General features: G+C 37.1%; 2 protein-coding genes across 2 annotated transcripts in view; one reads left to right on the forward strand and one right to left on the reverse strand.

The window, feature by feature from the left end:
* The window catches only part of ZNF804B (zinc finger protein 804B), a 498,725-nt gene that overhangs the window by 32,799 nt on the left and 445,311 nt on the right, over positions 1-20,615 (forward strand). The gene's annotated exons all lie outside the window — the stretch shown is intronic.
* Positions 7,978-9,781, reverse strand: TEX47 (testis expressed 47). The gene is made up of 2 exons (XM_027102383.1): positions 9,767-9,781; positions 7,978-8,833 (listed from the first exon to the last, which is right to left on the reverse strand). Exon 2 carries the CDS (start codon positions 8,737-8,739, stop codon positions 7,978-7,980), a length of 762 nt encoding a protein of 253 aa, XP_026958184.1. The 5' UTR covers positions 8,740-8,833; positions 9,767-9,781.

A 20,615-nucleotide genomic window follows, 5' to 3' on the forward strand; every position in this document is an offset into this window, starting at 1 on the left:
TAATTTTCTTAAATTTACTGAGGCTTGATTTGTGACTGAAGATGTGATCTATCCTGGAGAATGTTCCGTGCGCACTTGAGAAGTGTAATCTGCTGTTTTTGGATGGAATGTCCTATAAATGTCAATTAAATCTGTCTGGTCTATTGTGTCATTTAAAGCTCGTTTTTCCTTATTAATTTTCTGTCTGGATGATCTGTCCATTGGTGTAAGTGAGGTGTTAAAGTCCTCCACTATTATTGTGTTACTGTCAATTTCCTCTTTTATAGCTGTTAGCCGGTGCTTTATGTATTGAGGTGATCCTATGTTGGGTGCATATATATTTATAATGTTATATCATCTTCTTGGCTTGATCCCTTGATCATTATGTAGTATCCTTCCTTTTCTCTTGTAACATTCTTTATTTTAAAGTCTATTTTATCTGATATGAGTATTGCTGCTCCAGCTTTCTTTTGATTTCCTTTTGCATGGAATATCTTTTTCCATCCCCTCACTTTCAGTCTGTATGTGTCCCTAGGTCTGAAGTGGGTCTCTTGTAGACAGCATATATATGGGTCTTGTTTTTGTATCCATTCAGCAAGCCTGTGTCTTTTGGTTGGAGCATTTAATCCATTCACGTTTAAGGTAATTATCAATATGTATGTTCCTATGACCATTTTCTTAATTGTTTTGGGTTTGTTTTTGTAGGTCCTTTTCTTCTCATGTGTTTCACACTTAAGAGAAGTTCCTTTAGCATTTGTTGTAGAGCTGGTTTGGCGGTGCTGAATTCTCTTAGCTTTTGCTTGTCTGTAAAGCTTTTGATTTCTCCATCGAATCTAAATGAGATCCTTGCTGGTTAGAGTAATCTTAGTTGTAGGTTTTCCCTTTCATCACTTTAAATATGTCATGCCACTCCCTTCTGGCTTGTAGAGTTTCTGCTGAGAAATCAGCTGTTAACCTTATGGGAGTTCCCTTGTATGTTATTTGTCATTTTTCCCTTGCTGCTTTCAATAATTTTTCTTTGTCTTTAATTTTTGCCAATTTAATTACTATGTCTCTCGGTGTGTTTCTCCTTGGGTTTATCCTGTATGGGATTCTCTGCGCTTCCTGGACTTGGGTGACTATTTCCTTTCCCATGTTAGGGAAGTTTTCGACTATAATCTCTTCAAATATTTTCTCTGGTCCTTTCTCTCTCTCTTCTTCTGGGACCCCTATAATGCGAATGTTGTTGCGTTTAATGTTGTCCCAGAGGTCTCTTAGGCTGTCTTCATTTCATTCTTGTTTCTTTATTCTGTTCCACAGCAGTGAATTCCACCATTCTGTCTTCCAGGTCTCTTATCTGTCCTTCTGCCTCTGTTTTTCTGCTATTGACTCCTTGTAGTGTAGTTTTCATTTCAGTTATTGTATTGTTCATCTCTGTTTGTTTGTTCTTTAATTCTTCTAGGTGTTTGTTAAACATTTCTTGCATCTTCTCGATCTGTTTTCTCCATCTCCATTCTTTTTCCGAGTTTCTGGTTCATCTTCACTATCATTGTTCTGAATTCTTTTACTGGAAGGTTGCCTATCTCCACTTCATTTAGTTGTTTTTCTGGGGTTTTATCTTGTTCCTTCATGTGGTACATAGCTGTCTGCCTTTTCATCTTGTCTATCTTTCTGTGAATGTGGTTTTTGTTCCACAGGCTGCAGGATTGTAGTTCTTCTTGCTTCTGCTGTCTGCCCTCTGGTGGATGAGGCTATCTAAGAGGCTTGTGCAACTTTCCTGATGGAGAGGGACTGGTGTTGGGTAGAGCTGACTGTTGCTCTGGTGGGCAGAGCTTAGTAAAACTTTAATCCACTTGACTGCTGATGGGTGGGGCTGTGTTCTCTCCCTGTTGGTTGTTTGGCCTGAGGCAACCCAACACTGGAGACTACCTGGGCTCTTTGGTGGGGCTAATGGCAGTCTCTGGGAGGGCTCACACCAAGGAGTGCTTCCCAGAACTTATGCTGCCAGTTTCCTTGTTCCCATGGTGAGCCACAGCCACACGCTGCCTCTGCAGGAGACCCTCCAACACTAGCACGTAGGTCTGGTTCAGTCTCCCCTGGGGTCACTGCTCCTTCCCCTGGGTCCCAATGCGCACACTACTTTGTGTGTGCCCTCCAAGAGTGGAGTCTCTGTTTCCCCCATTTCTGTCGAAGTCCTGCAATCAAATCCCAGTAGCCTTCAAAGTCTGTTTCTCTCGGAATTCCTCCTCCTGTTGCTGGACCCCCAGGTTGGGAAGCCTGACATGGGGGTCAGAACCTTTACTCCAGTGGGTGGATTTCTGTGGTATAAGTGTTCTCCAGTCTGTGAGTCACCCACCCAGCAGTTACGGGATTGATTTTATTGTGATTGTGCCCCTCCTACCATCTCATTGTGGCTTCTCCTTTGTCTTCGGATGTGGGGTGTCTTTTTTGGTGAGTTCCAGTGTCTTCCTGTCGATGACTGTCCAGCAGCTAGTTGTGATTCTGGTGTTCTCATGAGAGAGAGTGAGAACACGTCCTTCTACTCTGTCATCTTGGTTTAGGGCCCTCCATAAGGAGAATCTTGCTAAGAGAAATGAGGAAGGAAGTTAAAGGTATAAAGGCATAAAAGCATGAAAGTATTGGGAAATCATTAGAGAACAAAGTGTGAGAAAGGGAATGATGAGTACAGATGAGGGTGGGTAGCTTAGTAAGCAAGAATCAGAGAATCAAGGCTTTGCAGATCATGATAGAACTTTGCTTTTTATATGGAAGATGAAATGAAAGCCACTGAAGAATTTTGATCAGAGGAATAACATTTATTAGTGTTCACTGTGTGCTAGGATCTTGCCACCATTATTTCATGCAGTGTCCATAACCAGTCTTATAGATACGGTTAATCACACTTATTTTGTAGATGAGGAAACTGAGGTGCAGAAGGTTAAAGAAACAGATTGCATCTCTACAGACTTTCAGAACCAGGTTTCAGTACAGCAATTTGATACCATAGGTGACTCTCTTACATCTTTTGCTATACTGCCTTTAACTTTGATAGACATATTACATAGACTAGAAAGACAGAGAGGCGGAAGAGAAGATTAGAGTGAGGGAGATCCCTAAGAATGGCACAAAAACAAGGCCAGACACTAGAAACACTTACTGTGGAAAATGAGTGGGGCCTGGATTGATTGGCTGTCAGTGAAATAAAAAGGAAGGGAGGAAATTAGGACAACGTTCAAGTTCCGACTTGGCAACTGCGTGGAGAGTGGTCCATTTTACAGCAACGGGGAGTGCAGGTGGGGGAGCAGATTAAAGGGATAGTAGAGGCAAGGAATGATTCTTTCTATCCAGGACTCTTGCAGATGGAGGTGCCTGTGGAAATCCAGTCGGGTGTCTTGAAAAGGCATTATGTGAGGACTGGAGCACAGAAGGTGTTTGGCGTAGTAGTGAAGAGAGCACTTAGAGTTAAATCCAGACCCCTAACCATGACTACAGTTAACTATTTAAAGTGATGAAGTGGAAATAGGGGACTAGTATTACCAACTCTTGCTTTTACTGTTGGCAAAGCGCTTAATGTCTTTTTCTGCACAACAGTGCGGCTGAGGGGGCAGGCAGGTAGAACAGACATTTGACAGGTACCTTTGGGGCTTCTCTTTATATTTTCTTAAAAACTATGCTCTGTATTTATTGTGTAAATCGTATCAGCAGGTAATCTGGAAATTTACATAATTGACCACAAGGGGGAGAACTCTAATTCTACATTAAGTCACTTACTAACAACATGAAATATTCTAAAAGTACTTGCTATATTCAGTTGTTGTTAAGCTGTCCCATTTCCACTTCCTCATGGAAGCTGGGGGAATTCTGTGCTAGAGATAGGTTTCACTGAATTGAAATGCTGTTTTGTCGTGCTAAAGTTATGATAAAGTCACTAAATGTAAGAATCTGTTTGTACTAAGCAATGATTCTCCAGGAAGGAATTCAGATGCTTCTTTAATTAAAATGAAGACAGTAGGGCTTCCCTGGTGGCTTGAGAGTCCACCTGCCGATGCAGGGGACATGGGTTCGTGCCCCGGTCCGGGAAGATCCCACATGCCGTGGAGCGGCTGGGCCTGTGAGCCATGGACTCTGAGCCTGTGCGTCCGGAGCCTGTGCTCCGCAACGGGAGAGGCCACAGCAGTGAGAGTCCCGCATGCCGCAAAAAAAAAAAAAAAAAGAATGAAGACAGTACAAATTTTAAAATTTACCCCAGGAGGGTTTTTCCCTCCAAATAACATTATTTCAGTTGTCCTTCAAGAAGACTATAACCTTCCTGGAAGTCCTTGGTTACATTGAAACAAGAACAAGATTGTCAGCATGTCAGTCTATTGTAGAAGATATCAGTATCAAAACAAAAGGATGGGAATGGTGCTGGCCATGCCACTTAAATGTCGTATGTTCCTCAGATATATATGAGTATATGTTATATGGTCATTGTTATATGAACAGTGAATGTTGTATGTTCAGTGTTTAAATGCTCATTTTCTATTTGGTTTAACTTCTGTGCTCTGGTTTTATGTAAAGTTTCATTGTAAGAAAACTATAACCCTCATTGGGGTGAGAATTACCTTGTGAGGCTTCCTAATGCTTGAGTCACATTTTTGGACTTCATCAAATTAAATTACATTTGTCAGGTATGAATATAGTATTTCTGCATTTTATCTATATACCGAAACAGACACAGCTAAATGAGTGTTGTCCCCTTTAAAGATGTGATATTGGTAAGCTCTGTAGGACTCTTAATAACACAACTGTCACTGGAAACATATCTGTATTTCCCCTTAGAGGCAGTGTCACACTCTTTTAATATGTTCAGTGACAGCAGATCTTCCTTTGAGAGTGAGTACAATATTTAAAAATAAACCTTTCTATGAATGAAGTTTGAATATTAAGGTCACCAATCAAATTGCAATATATATTATTTGGGGTTCAGAAAACTAGATGTAACTAAAATATTTTAACTCCCTTTGATTTATAAACCTCCTTAATTTATCTGCCATTAATGAGTCACAAAATGTTTTTAGCAATGATGCTGTCACTGAAATAAATATAAACTCTCCTAAGGTGACTACTTGCATTTGAATAAACTCATTCTAGAGTGTCATTTAAATAAATAAATAAATAAATAAGTAGTTTATTTATGCTTACTTTGTGCTTATTTTCCAATTATTTGCACAATTCATGCTTCGGGAATCCTTTAAATGTAAAGTAACAGTCTACTAAGTAAATCAGTGTTTTCATTTAGATATTTTCTATAACCTCTTCCAAAAATGACTGAGGTTTTTTTATGTTTTTTTTTTCTTTGGCCAATGAATTAATTTTCTATCAGTATTTCTCACACCAGAAAGTATTATAGACCAATAGAAGTTCTATGCTAGGCAGTGTGGAGGACACACGTCTTACTTCTGCTTGTATATCCAGTGCTTGGTGCCCTGGTAAATATTTACTGGTAGATATTTAGAAAATATTAGTTGCATAGATGAATGAATAAATAAATGATATGTACATATATCAATAAAATGTACATACAAAATTATTCTTGTTATATATTAGTGCTCCAGACTGCTGCATGAACATTCACCCAAAACTTAGTAGCTTGAATCAACAACAATAATTTTTGCTGTTCACAGATCTGCAGTTTAGGCAGGGTTCAGTGGGAGCAGCTCATCTGTACTCTACTCCTCCACATGGTGTCAGTTGGTCTGGCTTGAAATCCAGGGTTGGCTGGGAGGCTAGAGCCTGGAGTCACCTGAAGGTTCACTCAGTCAGATGTCCAGTGGTGATGCTGGCTGTTGCCTGGGAGTTCGGCTGGGGGTGTCATCTGGAAACCTGCTTGGATTGCTCATAGCATATTGTCTAGGTTCCATTCAAGTGATCAAGGCAAAGTGCAAGGCATTTTTATGACCTTGGAGGTCACATTGGATCACTTCTGTTGTAGTGTTCATCTAGGCAGTCCCAAAGAAAAGTCTGCCTGATTTCAAGGGGAGGGTATTTAGAACCCACCATGCGATGGGAGGTGTGTTGAGGTCACGTTGTAAGAAGAGCGTGTGGGATGGGATACATTGCAGTGGCCATTTTTGGAGAATATAATGTGCCGTACTTTTATATACTCAAATATGCAGTTTTACTTGTAAACTACTTCTATTCATTTTAACTTTAGAAAATATTGTTCCCAAACAAAATTTACCCCATTAAATGGATTCCATCTGGTCCAATAAACATTTTTGGTTCATTTTCTCCTTCCTGCTTTTGCTCGTCTCTGTTCTCTTAAATATGCTCATCTGCCCTCCCAAACCTCTTCCTTACATACATTCAAAGACTGACTGAGGCTTACTCTCTTTCTCTTTCTTTTTTCCTTCCTTCCTTCCTTCCTTTCTTTCTATTTATTTCCTCCTCGTCTTCTTTTTTTTTTTTTTGGTGGCCTGGAAAGCATTAACTCAACTCCACTCACTTTGTCACTAAACATTTACTATCAATGGGTGCCTTTTCAGTTCAAAGAGTAAATAGCACATTGCTGAATATGAGGCGTTTGATATTTATCAAACTGATAAAATGTTTGTAAATTATATACTCTTTCTTAATTGGAAGAATTTTAATTTTCTCTAAAATATCCTTTATGTTACTAAATTTAAATGAATGGAACTTCAAGTCAGCTTAAAGTGAAAAATGTCATTCTTCTTCTAAAACTATATTACTAAATTAAAAAATAGGAATGGTCTTTCCTGAAATTTGATTCTAATATGGAACAAATTATGATATTATCTACATATGACAAATTTGAAGTACATACTAAGATGGTTCCCCGCCCAAAGAGACTGAAAATCAAATAAGCAATGAGAAATGAAGTTAAAATGATATAACAGTATTTCTTCTATTCATTCCAAAGTTGATTTCATAGGATATTGAAGCAATTTTGGATAAATATCATTGAAGTAGTAAAACATTAATGTTGCTTAATTGCTTGAACAAACTAGAAAAATTTAAATAGTGCGAAAAAAGCATTAATCTTGGGTAAAGGAAGGGAGAGACCAACTTGAAATAGGTCATATAGAAATTGCATATAATTAATTGCTTTCTAGGAATTAAATTGAAGAAATAACCAATTTGTTTATCTTACATAGACTCATTTAGAAGTATGTTTCCCAAGTGAGGAGGGATCATGTCTTCTCTGGACCCTGACATATCCCTGTCATTTGGCAAGTGTCTGTCCTGTGAAGGGTGCTCAATAAATGACTTTGCATGAAATAATACAATTACAGTGCTTTCTGACAGTGTATTTTCTAGTCATTTCAAAAAGCTATTGTGTTCTTTAGCTTTATAATGTCCTCAGTATTCTTGATTATATCATCCAGAATATGTGAGCCTTGGTACTACTTTCAAATTTTAGGTTTTGTTTTCTGATTTCAGCGACCATACATAGCGAGATTACTCCCTTACTTTGTTCTTACAGTCTTTCCTGCATATTGCGACTATAATAATGATCATATCATACATCATATCATGCATCATATTTACTTTTACACATATGTGCCTCCAAGCTTAGGCTGCAAGCAACTCAAGCATTGTATATTTCCCCCAAATTTTGTACTCTCAGAACATAATACTGCATGGTGACAGCTGCTCATTGATGGTTGAAGAATGAATGAGAATCTGAATCACGTGTTTATCCTTTTTCATCTCTACTTTTCATTAAAAATTAAGTCATTTCATCAAAATGATGTTAACCTTGAGAACTTATTATGACCTTATTAAACCCCTTCATTATTGAAAATAATGTGTTGATCTTAATATTAGACCAGATAAATTTTCAAGTTTAACTCAACATACTCTGTAAAGATTAGTCTATTACCTTTGTGTAGATTGCTGTGTTGTTTCTTTCCTTTTTTAAAGAGAAAAGTAACTTTAGAAATATTTTCCTTTTATTTAAGTAGCATACATTCCTTAAGAGATTTGACTACACTGACCACATCATCTCTCTTCATCCTAGAAGCTGGAAGGAGTGGGCCATACCACCTCAGAATCCAAGGTGACATGTATGGGTTTATTATACATGTTTATGAAAGTTTCTGGGTCCATTAATTCTGCAGAATTGCATATGTACTTTATTATTTGTTCTGGAAGGAGTAATTCAGGTGCAACTTGGTGCAAATTATCGCCTGGTCCTTTAGTGCCCACTTTCACAGTCTTAAAAAGATGGAGTACTAGTTTATGGGTTTGGATGAGAAATTCTGTCATGACCTCTTGTAGGGACAGTGACTGTGTCACATCATCAAGATACATAACTGGCGCTTTTATTACTGAAACATGCCATTGCATAAAGAGCCTTGTTGGTATATTGTGTACTGTGACTATAATTTTCATTCCTTGGATAAAAAATTCTGTTTCATCCTTTTCATGGCTAAGATAATCCAAAAGAATTTGGTAAAGAGTACCACTGGAGGACTCCAGGATATGCACAATGGAATTAGGATATATGAGCAATAATCCTGTCACTGCTTCTCCTGGGTGATGTTTCAAAATTGACTGAAACAATTGTTCATAGTATTCAGCAATATCTTTTTTTTCTATGTTTGCTGTTACCCTGGCCACTAGGAACATCCTATGAAGAAGGAATTTCTTTAGTTGTAGTTTTTGCTTTTCTTCCTGAAAATGCAAGTAATTACTACGTGGAACTTGTGGCATTAGAAGACATTCCAGTGGAAGATTCTTTTTGTCGGTCTTTCGGGTACGGGCTGAGAAGGACATGATGAGTCCTATTTATTCTTCTAGATGATTCCAGTTTTTAGCTTATTACAGTATTTACATTATTAGGCTACCTCTTCAGTGATGAACTCTGTTTCTTCAGGAAAAAAAAAAAGTTTACTCAGTTGATCAAATGCTTTCCAGTGTTATCAATAAACAATGTCTTTGAAATTAAAGAGAATGTTGAAACAAGAATCAATTTATAGAGTTTTGTTTTAAAGTTTACAATGAAATAACTAACACTCACATCCTAGGGAAAAAAACTCTTCAGTAAACTGGGGGGTAGGGAGAAGATAGAACTTACTCTAGAATAAGTTTGTTATGTTGTTGTTTACATTATTATTTTCTTTTTTGATTGATAGGATTTTTTTTTCCTCAGTGCCCATCCTTGAATCATACACACACCAACACACACACAAAGAGGAATGTATCTGCTGATACTCACTGACAGTAGCATTGATATTACATTAAAATGTCTTTTCATTTATGTAATGATGAATGCAGATTGTCCTTATTTGGTCAAATTTTTCTTAAAATGGTATTTTTATGATAATTCCCCAATTTCTTTTATAAATTTAACTAGTCAATAAATTTTTTAAAAATCTGGGGATCTCTTAACTACTGATTGACTTATTTTACCTTTACTCAGTACTCTAAAAGTTAATAGTATTGCTTGGATAATTACAGTAAACTTTTGAAGTAACTAGTTTTGGTTCTTTTTTATTTAACTCCTATCAGTAAACCTCAGAAATGGCTCTTTTTTCTTTCTTTCCTTTTTTTTGGGGGGGGGGTTGTTGCTGTAGGGGTCAGATGAAAAATTCTGTTACTTTTTTTTTTTTTTTTTTTCCCGGTACGCGGGCCTCTCACTGTTGTGGTCTCTCCCGTTAAGGAGCAACAGGTTCCGGACACACAGGCTCAGCGTCCATGGCTCACGGGCCTAGACGCTCCACGGCATGTGGGATCTTCCCACGTGTTAAGTTGCAGGTCAACTTAACATTTCTTTCTTTCTTCAAGTGCTTCTTCCTTTTACCTGTCCTCGAGGTCCTGCTTGTCCTCCATCATCACTCTTCCAACTGCCAGTGTCTTGGGTGCTCTCAGCTGTCCCGTATTCTATTCTGGTTTCCATAGTGCCCAGGGAAATCAGAATGTCGGTGCTGTTAAAGGGCCAGAATGCACTGGCAACTCTGATAAATGGTGGACCTGGATATCTTCCTAGACATATTCTTTTCTTTGTTCTTTTCGTCCACAATTTATAGAAGAGGAAACCAAAGCATGGATTAGTTATGTACCTTGCACACAATTCACATGTGCTCTCGACAACCTCCCTGTCTACTGAGGGTAAAGAGGTATTTATGCACTAATTAAAGACTATAAGAACACATACCAGATTCTGTGTAATGGTGACTGTTATAAGAACGTTCTTCTATAGGGTTTGGTTTTCTTAATTTAATGTAAATTTAAGTTACTTTTTATTTTTTATTTTTAAATTAATTTATCTTTTTGGCCGCACCACACGGAATGTGGGATCATAGTTCCCTGACCAGGATGAACCTGCACCCCTTTCATTGGAAGCGCTAAGTATTAACCACTGGACCACCAGGGAAGTCCCTTAAGTTACTTTTTAGAATAAAAATTAACAATATATCTTAAAATTGCATTCACATGAGCTCTAAACCACAATTTTAAAACAAGGTTAGAAAACACCCTTATTTAATTAAAAAAATTAAACCTTAGAATATGTTTCCTCCTCCCCCCAAAGGTTTGTGTTATCCAAACTAATGATCTGGTTTTAATAATATGCAGGGATAAATTGTCCCAGAAAGTGGAGGCTAAGAGGTGATTTGATATTCCTTAATTGTGTGGTACATAAAAATTGGCTATAATTCCTCACTGTGGTTCACTTTGTCACCCCCTGATACAATACAGTCTTTCCCAGGGTGCACAGAAACTCATCATTGCCCAGGGTAGAGATCGTTCTTACCCTCATTCCTACTGCTTTGCAGAATGTAATTATGTTGACAGCTTCCTTTATAGCCATCTCCACTCCTTTGGTTTCTATGAGTCTGTACTTTTCTGAATTTCTCCCCAAATCTTGATTTGTGGTCAAGTCCAGTTCCTTCTCACACCCACCTCTGGGCAACGCTGAGGCTCTGTAATCATCACACAGCTCCTCTGAGTCACTTTATCTCCTTGACCAATTTGCTTAGCACCACCTGTGTTTCTGTTTTGTGAGGTCAGGTGGGTGGTCCTTGATACCATGCTTCTCTACAGATAGAATGATTGACATTGCTGATTGACTGTGGAGTCTTTCCTGCTGAGTCCAGCTGTAGACTTGGACTGCTTCTCAATCTAAGGCTCAAGACAGATACAACTGATTTGCTGGGGTTGAGAAAAAAGAAAAAAAACTGAGTTCCCATTCCAGTATTTTTTTTCTGTACAGAAGACTCCCAACTTGTAATCTTATTTACAACTCTTCTCCTTGGATGTACCTCTACCCTTTCAAATTAAAAAATGCCAACATTGTAACTGTTGTTTTCTTTATATTTTCCTTTACAAATATCCCAATTTGTGACTCACTTCACATTTTTCTCTCATCTCCTAGGCCAACATCCTTGGTCTTGTCTTCTCATGTTTCCTAAAAGTTACCTCCCAACTTTATTCTGTTGCTAAGTCCTTTTACTCACTTTGAAATGTATCTTGATTACCACTGCCTCCTTCATAATCCTAGCTCTTTATTTAGATTATAGTAGGAGTCTTCTACCCTCAATGTTTTCTAGTCTTTTCCACCTCACCTATTCAGCCAAGAGTATGAAACTGTAAGACCTTATGATACGTCTGCTTCATAAACTTCAGAAGATACTGATTTTACGAAGTCTTTCTTGTTTATTTCCCTTCCATAGAATTCTGGGAGAGGGAGCTTCTGCCTTTACCAGGTCCAGAGTGATTTCTGGCACTTACTTCCAATCCACAATTATGGATTATAACAGAGAAAATGGGGACATGCAACTGCAAGTGTTTATTACTTAACACTGGCATTGATCAATGTCAGTGGGAGAATTTATAGGGCAATGCTACCCAGAAGCTCCTTTAGAACACACAAACTTAAATTAACCTTTTATACATAGTTAAGGTTCTTCCTCTTCATGACACCATTCTTAACTAAAGCACAACTGTTCTACTTTTTTTGCCCCTATGAAAAGGAGCTCAGTTGTGATTTTTCTCCCCATGTGTGCTTTGTGTTTTCCTTTTCTTTCATATATCTTGGTTCTTCCAATATAAACCTGATAGAAAAATGATAATCTTTCATCATTATAATTTCCCATGTAAACCACATTAAATATCACTAAACCATCCCTTCTTCAATAGAGTGATAATCTCTTTTTTGGTGTTGGCTTAAAACATATAAGAAACTGATGTTGACAATTTTGTATGGTTCGACCTAAAACATTTAGAAACAACGAATTTTACCACCATAGATAATAGTTTGGTCTACATTTTCCCAGTGAATTTTTCCATTTCTTGATGCATTTTTAATTACTGCGGGGTTTCTTCCAAATTTTAGTTTCACTGTCACATGGCGATCTGAAACATTTAAAGGCAGCTAACCTTGTTTCCTTGCCTTTCATCAGTCGTATTTTTAAGTGTCAAGAGAAAAGTTTTGAGCAGATAGGAATAGAAAAAACACAGTCTGGTCTGTTTTTGATTGATTGGTATATGTAATTATAATCGTAGACTCTCCTTTTAATGGACACTTAGCATTTGAGTTTCCAGATGCCACAGTCCTTGTGTTTCATCTATTAAGGGTCAGCTATTTGCCGTCATGTGGTGACTCAAGCGGAAGAACTCTTCTTTCTATCCAATGGGATGAAAAGACTTCAGTGTTTCTCCTCCCAGAGAGATCTGTTTAGAGTAGATACCCAAGTTCAAACAACTAACAAGTGGCAGAACCTGAACTAACATTTATTATACTGAGGAGTCCTCTTCCAATTATTCTATCTATCCATCGTTGTTATCCAACTTATCTCACATAAACACACAACATATATTTGTATTTCCGTTCAAGCAGTGCACCTCAATATTCGCTATATACTTTACACTCTGGTTTTATTATCTGGAGCCAAATGTTTCTGAAAAAACAATCTTCCAGTGTCCTTTTGTCTTTGTAAGGCGGAAGGAACAGATTAAAAAGATTAAATACCATTAATTGATTATTTACCATGCATCTTCTACTAGATGTTTTTACACTTATTAATCTTTACAACAAGCCTATAAGGTAGGTAGAAATTTTGCCAACAATTTATAATAGAGGAAACTAAAGTTATTGGGGTACATAGGTACCTTGCACACAATTCAAAAATGCTCTCAACAAACTCCCTACTCTGTCTACTGAGGGTAAGGAGAAGATGAATTGTTCCCTCTGTCTATTCATGATCACAGGGTCATTCTTTGCTCCTCTATGACATGACAATTCTTCTGGAAATGGAAGATAGCATACGGTTTGGAGAAAGTAAATTGAAAGGAAAATTCCTACATTATGCCTGTGATCCAATAAAATTGATGTACTGTCTTTAACTTCCCATTCATTTCAGATTTATCTACACCTTTGATATGCCAGGTAATATCATAGGCACTGTAAGAAACACAAACATGAAAAACACCTGGTCCCTAATTTTAGGAGTTTAGAGTCCAGTAGGAGTGTGAGATGTCCATGAAAAAACAATAAATACCATGCAAATGTTGCTCAGTGCTTTAGAAACACTGAGGTAGAAAGGGTGGCTGGGATTTCTTAGAAACTTTAATGAGAGAGTTCATATTTCGGCACGGCCTTCAGGGAAACAGATTTGGGGAGTGGCTTTGTGAATGTTTCTTGAATTCATTACTTTAGAATGTCAGGATGTGCATTAACAGAACTCGATTTCTACCTGGAATATCAGATCCCACTCTAACCTTTCACTTGTCCTCGTGTACTAGAAAAACAGAAAACTCTAAATCCCGTCCGCTATCTTTCTTTGTGTTTTGACATATCTAAATAATTAGTGTAAGAGAATTAATGGTCTAAATAAATGGCTAATAACTTTGGTAGAACCTTTCACTAAGCGTATACATAAACTATTTTTTTCTATCATTATTTTTTAATTGAAGTATATTTGATTTATAATAGTTCAGTTACACATAAACTATTAAGTAGACAACATATACTTGATTTGGCAGAGCAAACCAGAGGGAGCTTCATTACCAAATCACTAGATATTTTAAGACTTATAAAAAAAGAAAACTAGATTACCTTCTCCAGCATTGCTTCTTTTTGCCAAAGCATTATGGAACAGTGTTTGGTAATTATTTATCAAGGAGAATGCAGGCTAGAAGTGCTTTGTTATTTAGCATAAACATTTAACATATGTCTACTCTTTGTAGAAAAATATGCCAGACACTGTGGAGACCTTCTTGTGAATCAGATATTGTATCTGCACATGAAAAATTCAGTTCTCTTAGTGGAGCTTCAAGTCTCCACAACTATGTTTAATACAGGGCTGGAGAGAAGAAATACTATAATAAAGACATAAACAATGGACACTGAAAACATAAATACCAGAACAATTAAATGTGGCTGGAAGAATAAGCAAAGCCGAGCATAAAAAAAGATGTGATTTGTATGTCTGAGTGTGTGTAGGGAGTGGCAGTGGGGCAGAGATGGGGATCAGGGAAGGTACAAACAAACTGTAAGCTTGAAGCATAAAGGGCAAAGGACATACATTCACTTCATTAAGAAAATGACAATAGTCTGGTTTGGCTAGAGTGTAGTTCTCAGACCACAGAATCTGCAGCTTTGTTAAATTGCCAATTCCTGGTCTCTAGCCCTAAAAGGTGTGAGTCAGTACGCTTAAAGTGAGGGCCAAGAACGTGCCTTTTTGACATGTTCTCCCAGTGGCTCTCTCTCTTTCGCTTTAAGGCAGAATGGGCTGGCTTGTGGTAATTTAAACCTTGGCTATTAGAATCATCTGGTGGAGAACTTTTTAAAAAGTCGGCTCCTGGTTCTTATTTAATTAGTGTGGAATGGAACTATATATATTTGCGAAAGCCTCTCCGGGTGATTCTCTATCTGGAGGAGAGCTGCTGGCTTAGACTTGAGAGTGAGCAAAGGAGAGAAGTGGAAGAGAAGGAAAAAAAGGAAGTTGCAGCCAGTGTTTGGAGGACCTGGACGCCATGCTCAGAGGTTTGAATTTTACTCTGTGTGTAGGAGGGAATCACGGATTTTTTGAGCACCTATAATCGTAGCTGTGTTTAGAAAGTTGCCTGTGAAGAACAGAGGAATTAGAGGTGAGGGATGCTGGGGGTAGCCAGAGCAGTTTTAAGAATTCTGTAGTTGGTGAATGAGTGCCCTTACTCTCTGCCAGTCAAAAAGTAAGTTAGTCCAAGTTTTCTGGAAAGTAATTTGACGATATGGATTACAAGCTTAAAAATCTCATACTTTTTGACTAAGTAATGTGTCTTCCAGGTACATATCATAAAGAAATAAAATTATTGACAAAGATTTTAATGTAAAGATGGTTATTATAGGAATTAAAAGAGGACTTTGAAAAATTGAATAGTTGTATTAATTATGTATTACTACGGTGCCTTGAAACCATTTCTGAAGAATATTTTAAATGCAGGGAAAAATGGTTATTCTCTAAAGTAAATAATATAATACACAAAATTATATGTAGCATGTGATTCTAATTTTTTTTTTTAATATAGAAACCAGAGTAGAGAGGAATCTAGCCAAATGTTAAAACTGGTGGAATTTGGTGATGATATTTGTTTTGTATATTCCAAATGTTCTAAGCCTGTCTTCATTATTGTTCTGTTCCAAAGAAGAAATTAACACTAAAAAAACCCAATAAGGCTGTGGTCATGGTTTGATAAAAGGTAATGCACATGTTGTTCTCTTTGTGAGTCTGGGAGAGGCTAGCTTAACAGCCTCCTGATGGGTAGAACTTGTAAAATGGCAGATCCTGAATCAGGTTCAACAAGGGGTGTCTGGGCTTAATGACTGAGAGTCAAGATAAGAAGGCACAGAGATGAAAGATGGAGCAGTTATCAAGACAATGCAGGAGGCTCAGTCCAGAAAAACCTTACTCGACATGAGATCTTTATATAACTAGCCTAAGGCATACTACTGAGAGAAGGATTGGTCTTTAAAGATTTCAGCCCAGTTGGATAGTTAGAATCTGAACTAAAGCAGTTGCTGAGATTGAGGAAGATATGCAAGTCATCACCGAGCTATTCATGACTTAATCAACTGTATGTGGGAGGAGAGAGATGCAAGGATTTAAAGATGACTCTGTGGGCTTGAATGTCAGTAACTGAGAGATCTACGTTTTTGCGTTCTTTTTTTTTTTTTTTTTTTAAATACAGATGGAGGATAGAGCCCAGATTTTGGAGGAAAAATAGTTTGTATGTATTATGTTGAAGTGGAGTTGCCATAGAAACATGCAGGTATAAATGCAGTTAGAATCTGGAGAACTGGAGAAGTCTGGATTGTGATGCAAATTTGATAGTCATCTGCGTTGAGGGAAGAGTTGAAATCACCAATGTGATTGTAAGATATTGAAAGGAAAGGAGACAGTGGAGGTGGAGAAGAGTACCATGTAAACCTAATTTTAAGAAGTGGGCAAATGGGACCCAATGAAAGAGTGGCAAAACATCAGAGGTGGAGAACAAAGAAAACACAGAGCCTTGAAGGTCAATATTGGAGAGAGGTTTAAAAGTGGATGGTACTGATAAAATTCTAAAGAGAGGTCAGAAAGCTTGAGGACTGAGTTGACCTTCTAATGTTGGCAATTATAAGTTTCTGGAGGCTTAAAAAAATAGATTAAAAAAATAGATTCAGTAAAATGGCTGAGAGAAACCAGTTTGCAGTTGATCAGTGAGTCCATGTAGAATAAGTGGTCAAATAGTAGACCACTCTTCAAAACATTTGGTGATAAAGAATGAAAGTACTTTGATAGTAAATTACAGAGGAGGAAGATTATAGGGTAATTATGCTTCAGTGATCCTAGGTTTTTCTCTGTTAAAAACTAGCATGCTGTGTTTTTCTAAATTGCTGTTGTGTCCAGCCATGAAGGTGGAGTCTAAGAATGGAATGCACTTTATACACTTTGAAAATATTTTAAGATCATCACTTCTATACAGAGATGTTGGAGACTGCTAATAGCACTGAACTCTGAGTTATGTTTACTTTTCCTCCTTTATCAGATTTATTTTCTGTTTCTTTGGCAGATGGATGGGCTCTAAAGATGTATGGCTTACTAACACACTTGTTGTGTGTTTTATGTCATGTGACATCAACACAACAAATCTTAGTTTTTCAAAAATCTCTGCGTAATGGAGAAGTTGCTTTCTATACACAAAGATAATTATGATTGGAGTAATCTTTATATTTTCAGTACAAGTATCTACTCTGGTCCATATAATATACTAGAACACATCATCAGTAAATTAATATCTATTTTGGTGTTTGCTTTTGGTTTAACTTTGATCAGTGTGCTGTGGGGAGTGGAGAAAAGTGAACTAATAAAAGTTTGGAGTTGGGAGGGAACTTAGCACCACTGACAACAAATTCCTCTTACTGTTAAGGAAGACATGGCACAAAGAAGCTAATTAATAATATGGCGTTCCAGTTGCTTATCTTATAGAAAGGTTGACAAAAACACATATACGTGAAATACTGAAAGAGAGAGGTAATATTTCTTACTAGAGTACTTTTCAGGAAATATGATAGATGTTTCAATGAGTAAAGTGGTGCCAGAGCTATTCAAAAAATAGTTATAGGAATCTGAATTTTGTGATGTGCAATAGAGAACCTTTAAATGTTTTGACCCAGGGAAGTAATATGATGGGTGCCACGTTTAATGGTATTAATAATTGTATTTGAGATGTTTGGAAAGGCATGATTTTAGAGTCAGAAATACCTGCTAAAATATTGTTGTATTCCATATATATAATGAGGATTTAGGCTAGAATGAAACTTTTAAAAGCATTTCTTTTTAAAGGAAGAGTATTATTAATCCAAGTCTAAGTAACCTCGTAATTTTTATTTTATGTAACCAGAGAAGCAATGTAGTAAAAACAACATAGTGAAATATTTTAAAAAATTGTCTGTGTCCTAGACATCTAAATAGATTTTCATTAATTTAGCCAGCAAGCATTTATCATCCTGCACCCTTTCCAGCCTATGATGAATTCGAAGCTCTTTTGCTCATTCTAATTCAGGAAAATTCCATATTTCTTCAGAAACTATACCCACTAACATTGGCAATTTGGGACATTTCAGAGCCTCATGGGATACTAAATATCACTGGTTTAATATATATAATTATAAGCAGCAATCACTTTATTTTTGAAGTGAGTTACAGATTACAAAAGTATACTAGGGTGACTACTTTACTTGGGAGGACAAATTCCCAGGATCTTAAGTAACATGACAGTGGGGGCAGTGTAGGCATCTGGTCCTCCATCATCATTTCTCAGTGCTAGCATCTGCTGGAGATGCATGAATGCTTCTCTGGTCCATGCCTTATCTGTTACTCTAGTTCCTTGTTTCTATGACAGGGACCTCTCAGCATATATTGCCACTGTTGACCTCAAAGAAAAACCATTTCAATATGAATACTTATCCCAGGAGGGATCCTAGGCAAAACTACACTGGACTCGGTGTGTCTTTCTGTGCTGAAATATTGATAAATAATTATGTTGTGCCTCTTTTAGCCTCGAGAAGTTCTAAGCATTACATTTTGTAAGATATTGGCTGAAATAATTAGAAGGTCTAAACTCCTAACCCAGTGAACTAGTTAGTAGAAATAATTATGATTTCCATGTGACTATTTTGTGTTCTTGTAAAACTTTTAAATTTTCAGTCGGCTAAGCCACTTTTGTTCAGTTGTGATATACTCAGAAAAATCCAACCATCGATACAAGATGCCTAAAAGCATAACTATAAAGGCAAAATTCTCAGAATCATATAGTAAGTTTTAGGGTCAAATATTAAGGTCATCTGGATCTCCCACTCCTTAGGATTTTCAACTCTTTTGGCCAAACAGCTTGAGTATTTGTTACACTTGCTTTTGCACTAGTCTGGCCTAGTCATTGCCTGACAGGTTAAATCTCTATCTATTCCACAAAATATTATACCTAATTACTGTGGAGCTGTATTCAATGTCTGTCTCGTGTGTGTGTGTAAATTTTCAGTAATAAGACAGCACTACAGTAAAAAGAAAGCATACTTTTAAACTTCAACTCTTGACTAAAGGCCTACTATGGATTCAGGCTCACAGGGTTGTGGGAAGTGATATTTAATGAGTTTCCAGATGTGGAGGTGAATGGTGTGACTTGTTTGCGGTATCTCATCCTTAGTTGTAGAATTTGCCTCCAATGATATATTTAAGAACCAGGCTAGTCTTATATTTTTTATAAAGTCATTCTCTAAGACCTATGCCTCATAAAAGGAGGAAAATTGTTCTATTGTATTGAAAAACAATACTGGCCTAGTACATATCATTTTTGCCTTTAAGAAACTGTAAATTAAAGAATAGTCAATAGCTTTTTTGACTGAAGACAACTTTCCACTTACAACTTATACTTTTAAAAAGTGGATCTTTAGAAAAAGTAAAATCTTTTCAGGGAAAACTAAAGCACTCATGCTCTGCAAAATTTTAAAAATATGTTACCAGGTTGTGATTGCTGTTTTCTATTTGACTTATTAATTTGCTTTAAGTGGCATAATTTTACTATCATCCTTTAAGCCATTTTTATATAGTGAAATAAAAAGGTGGGCAATGAAAGGAGCAAAATTAAGTTTATGTTATGAAAAGTTAAATTAAAGAAGAAGAGATTTGTATTGGTAGGGTGATGGTAAAGTGAAATAAAATTGAGCCACAGCATACAGGGAGCTAGATTAAATCTTGAATGCTTTGTGTTACGTGAGTAGAAAAGAACCATCCCTCTGAATACCTGATAACGTCTGAATGGAGAGAGTGTTGCTATACAGCAGTATCTGGGATATACAATATAATCAGGGTATCTGAAGCCAGAATCTATTTATCTTAAATTAATCATTTTTCTGAGTAGGCCGATGATAATCCTGGTGCTGGATGCCAATGTCTTTGTATTCACGGCACAGATACCACTGGAGCTCTCCTAGATTGGTGAGAACTATACAATATGAAGGATTTCAGCTGTAACTCTTTTGTAAGTTTATGGACTGCTTTTTTGATTTTTTGACATTCTTTTGGCATTGAGAATCAGTAAATAATTGTTTCTAAAATGAGCACATTTAGAGCACAATTGAGCACAATTAAGTCTATTTTACCTTTCTGCCTTCAGGAGAGTATAAACAGGGTGTTCTAAATATGAGGCGGCAGCATCGTTTCTCCTTCGCTATTAAATTCTATAGTCAAATTGGTGTTTCTATAACTGAAGTGAAAAAGACTCCACTAAGGTGCTGAGCTCTCCGGGTGTTGGGACTCTGCTGTCAGTGGGAGCTATAGGGTGAGGGGCAGCATGGTGGCTGTGATACAGCTAACTTCCTATGCCCATGTGACACCACATTGCAGGCCAAGCAATTGAGCTTGCACTCTACTTCACTCTCTCTTCCAAAAAGTATACTGGAGAAGTGGTCTGATTCTTTTTAAATAAATAAATAATAAATTTTTAAGAAGTAGAACTTATTTCCTAAGCTTTGTCAGTTAAGTGTTATATTATCAACTTGCCTAGGGTAGAAGGTACGGTAGCAAAAAGACAGTGACGTTTCTTTGCCCCCAAACTGAACGGTTTACCAGTGATTTAACGGTCTTCTCACTCCTGCTTTCTCTCCAAATCCATGTGCATATATACATGTT

Source organism: Aethalodelphis obliquidens, unplaced genomic scaffold (assembly GCF_003676395.1).
Source record: "Aethalodelphis obliquidens isolate GAN/ISIS:26980383/991018 unplaced genomic scaffold, ASM367639v1 scaffold5, whole genome shotgun sequence".
In the NCBI taxonomy this organism is placed as follows: domain Eukaryota; kingdom Metazoa; phylum Chordata; class Mammalia; order Artiodactyla; family Delphinidae; genus Aethalodelphis; species Aethalodelphis obliquidens.

What these genes read in the sequence shown, in the direction of transcription:
- TEX47 (XM_027102383.1), bottom strand. Translation starts at nt 8,739, where the DNA reads ATGTCCTTCTCAGCCCGTACCCGAAAGACCGACAAAAAGAATCTTCCA.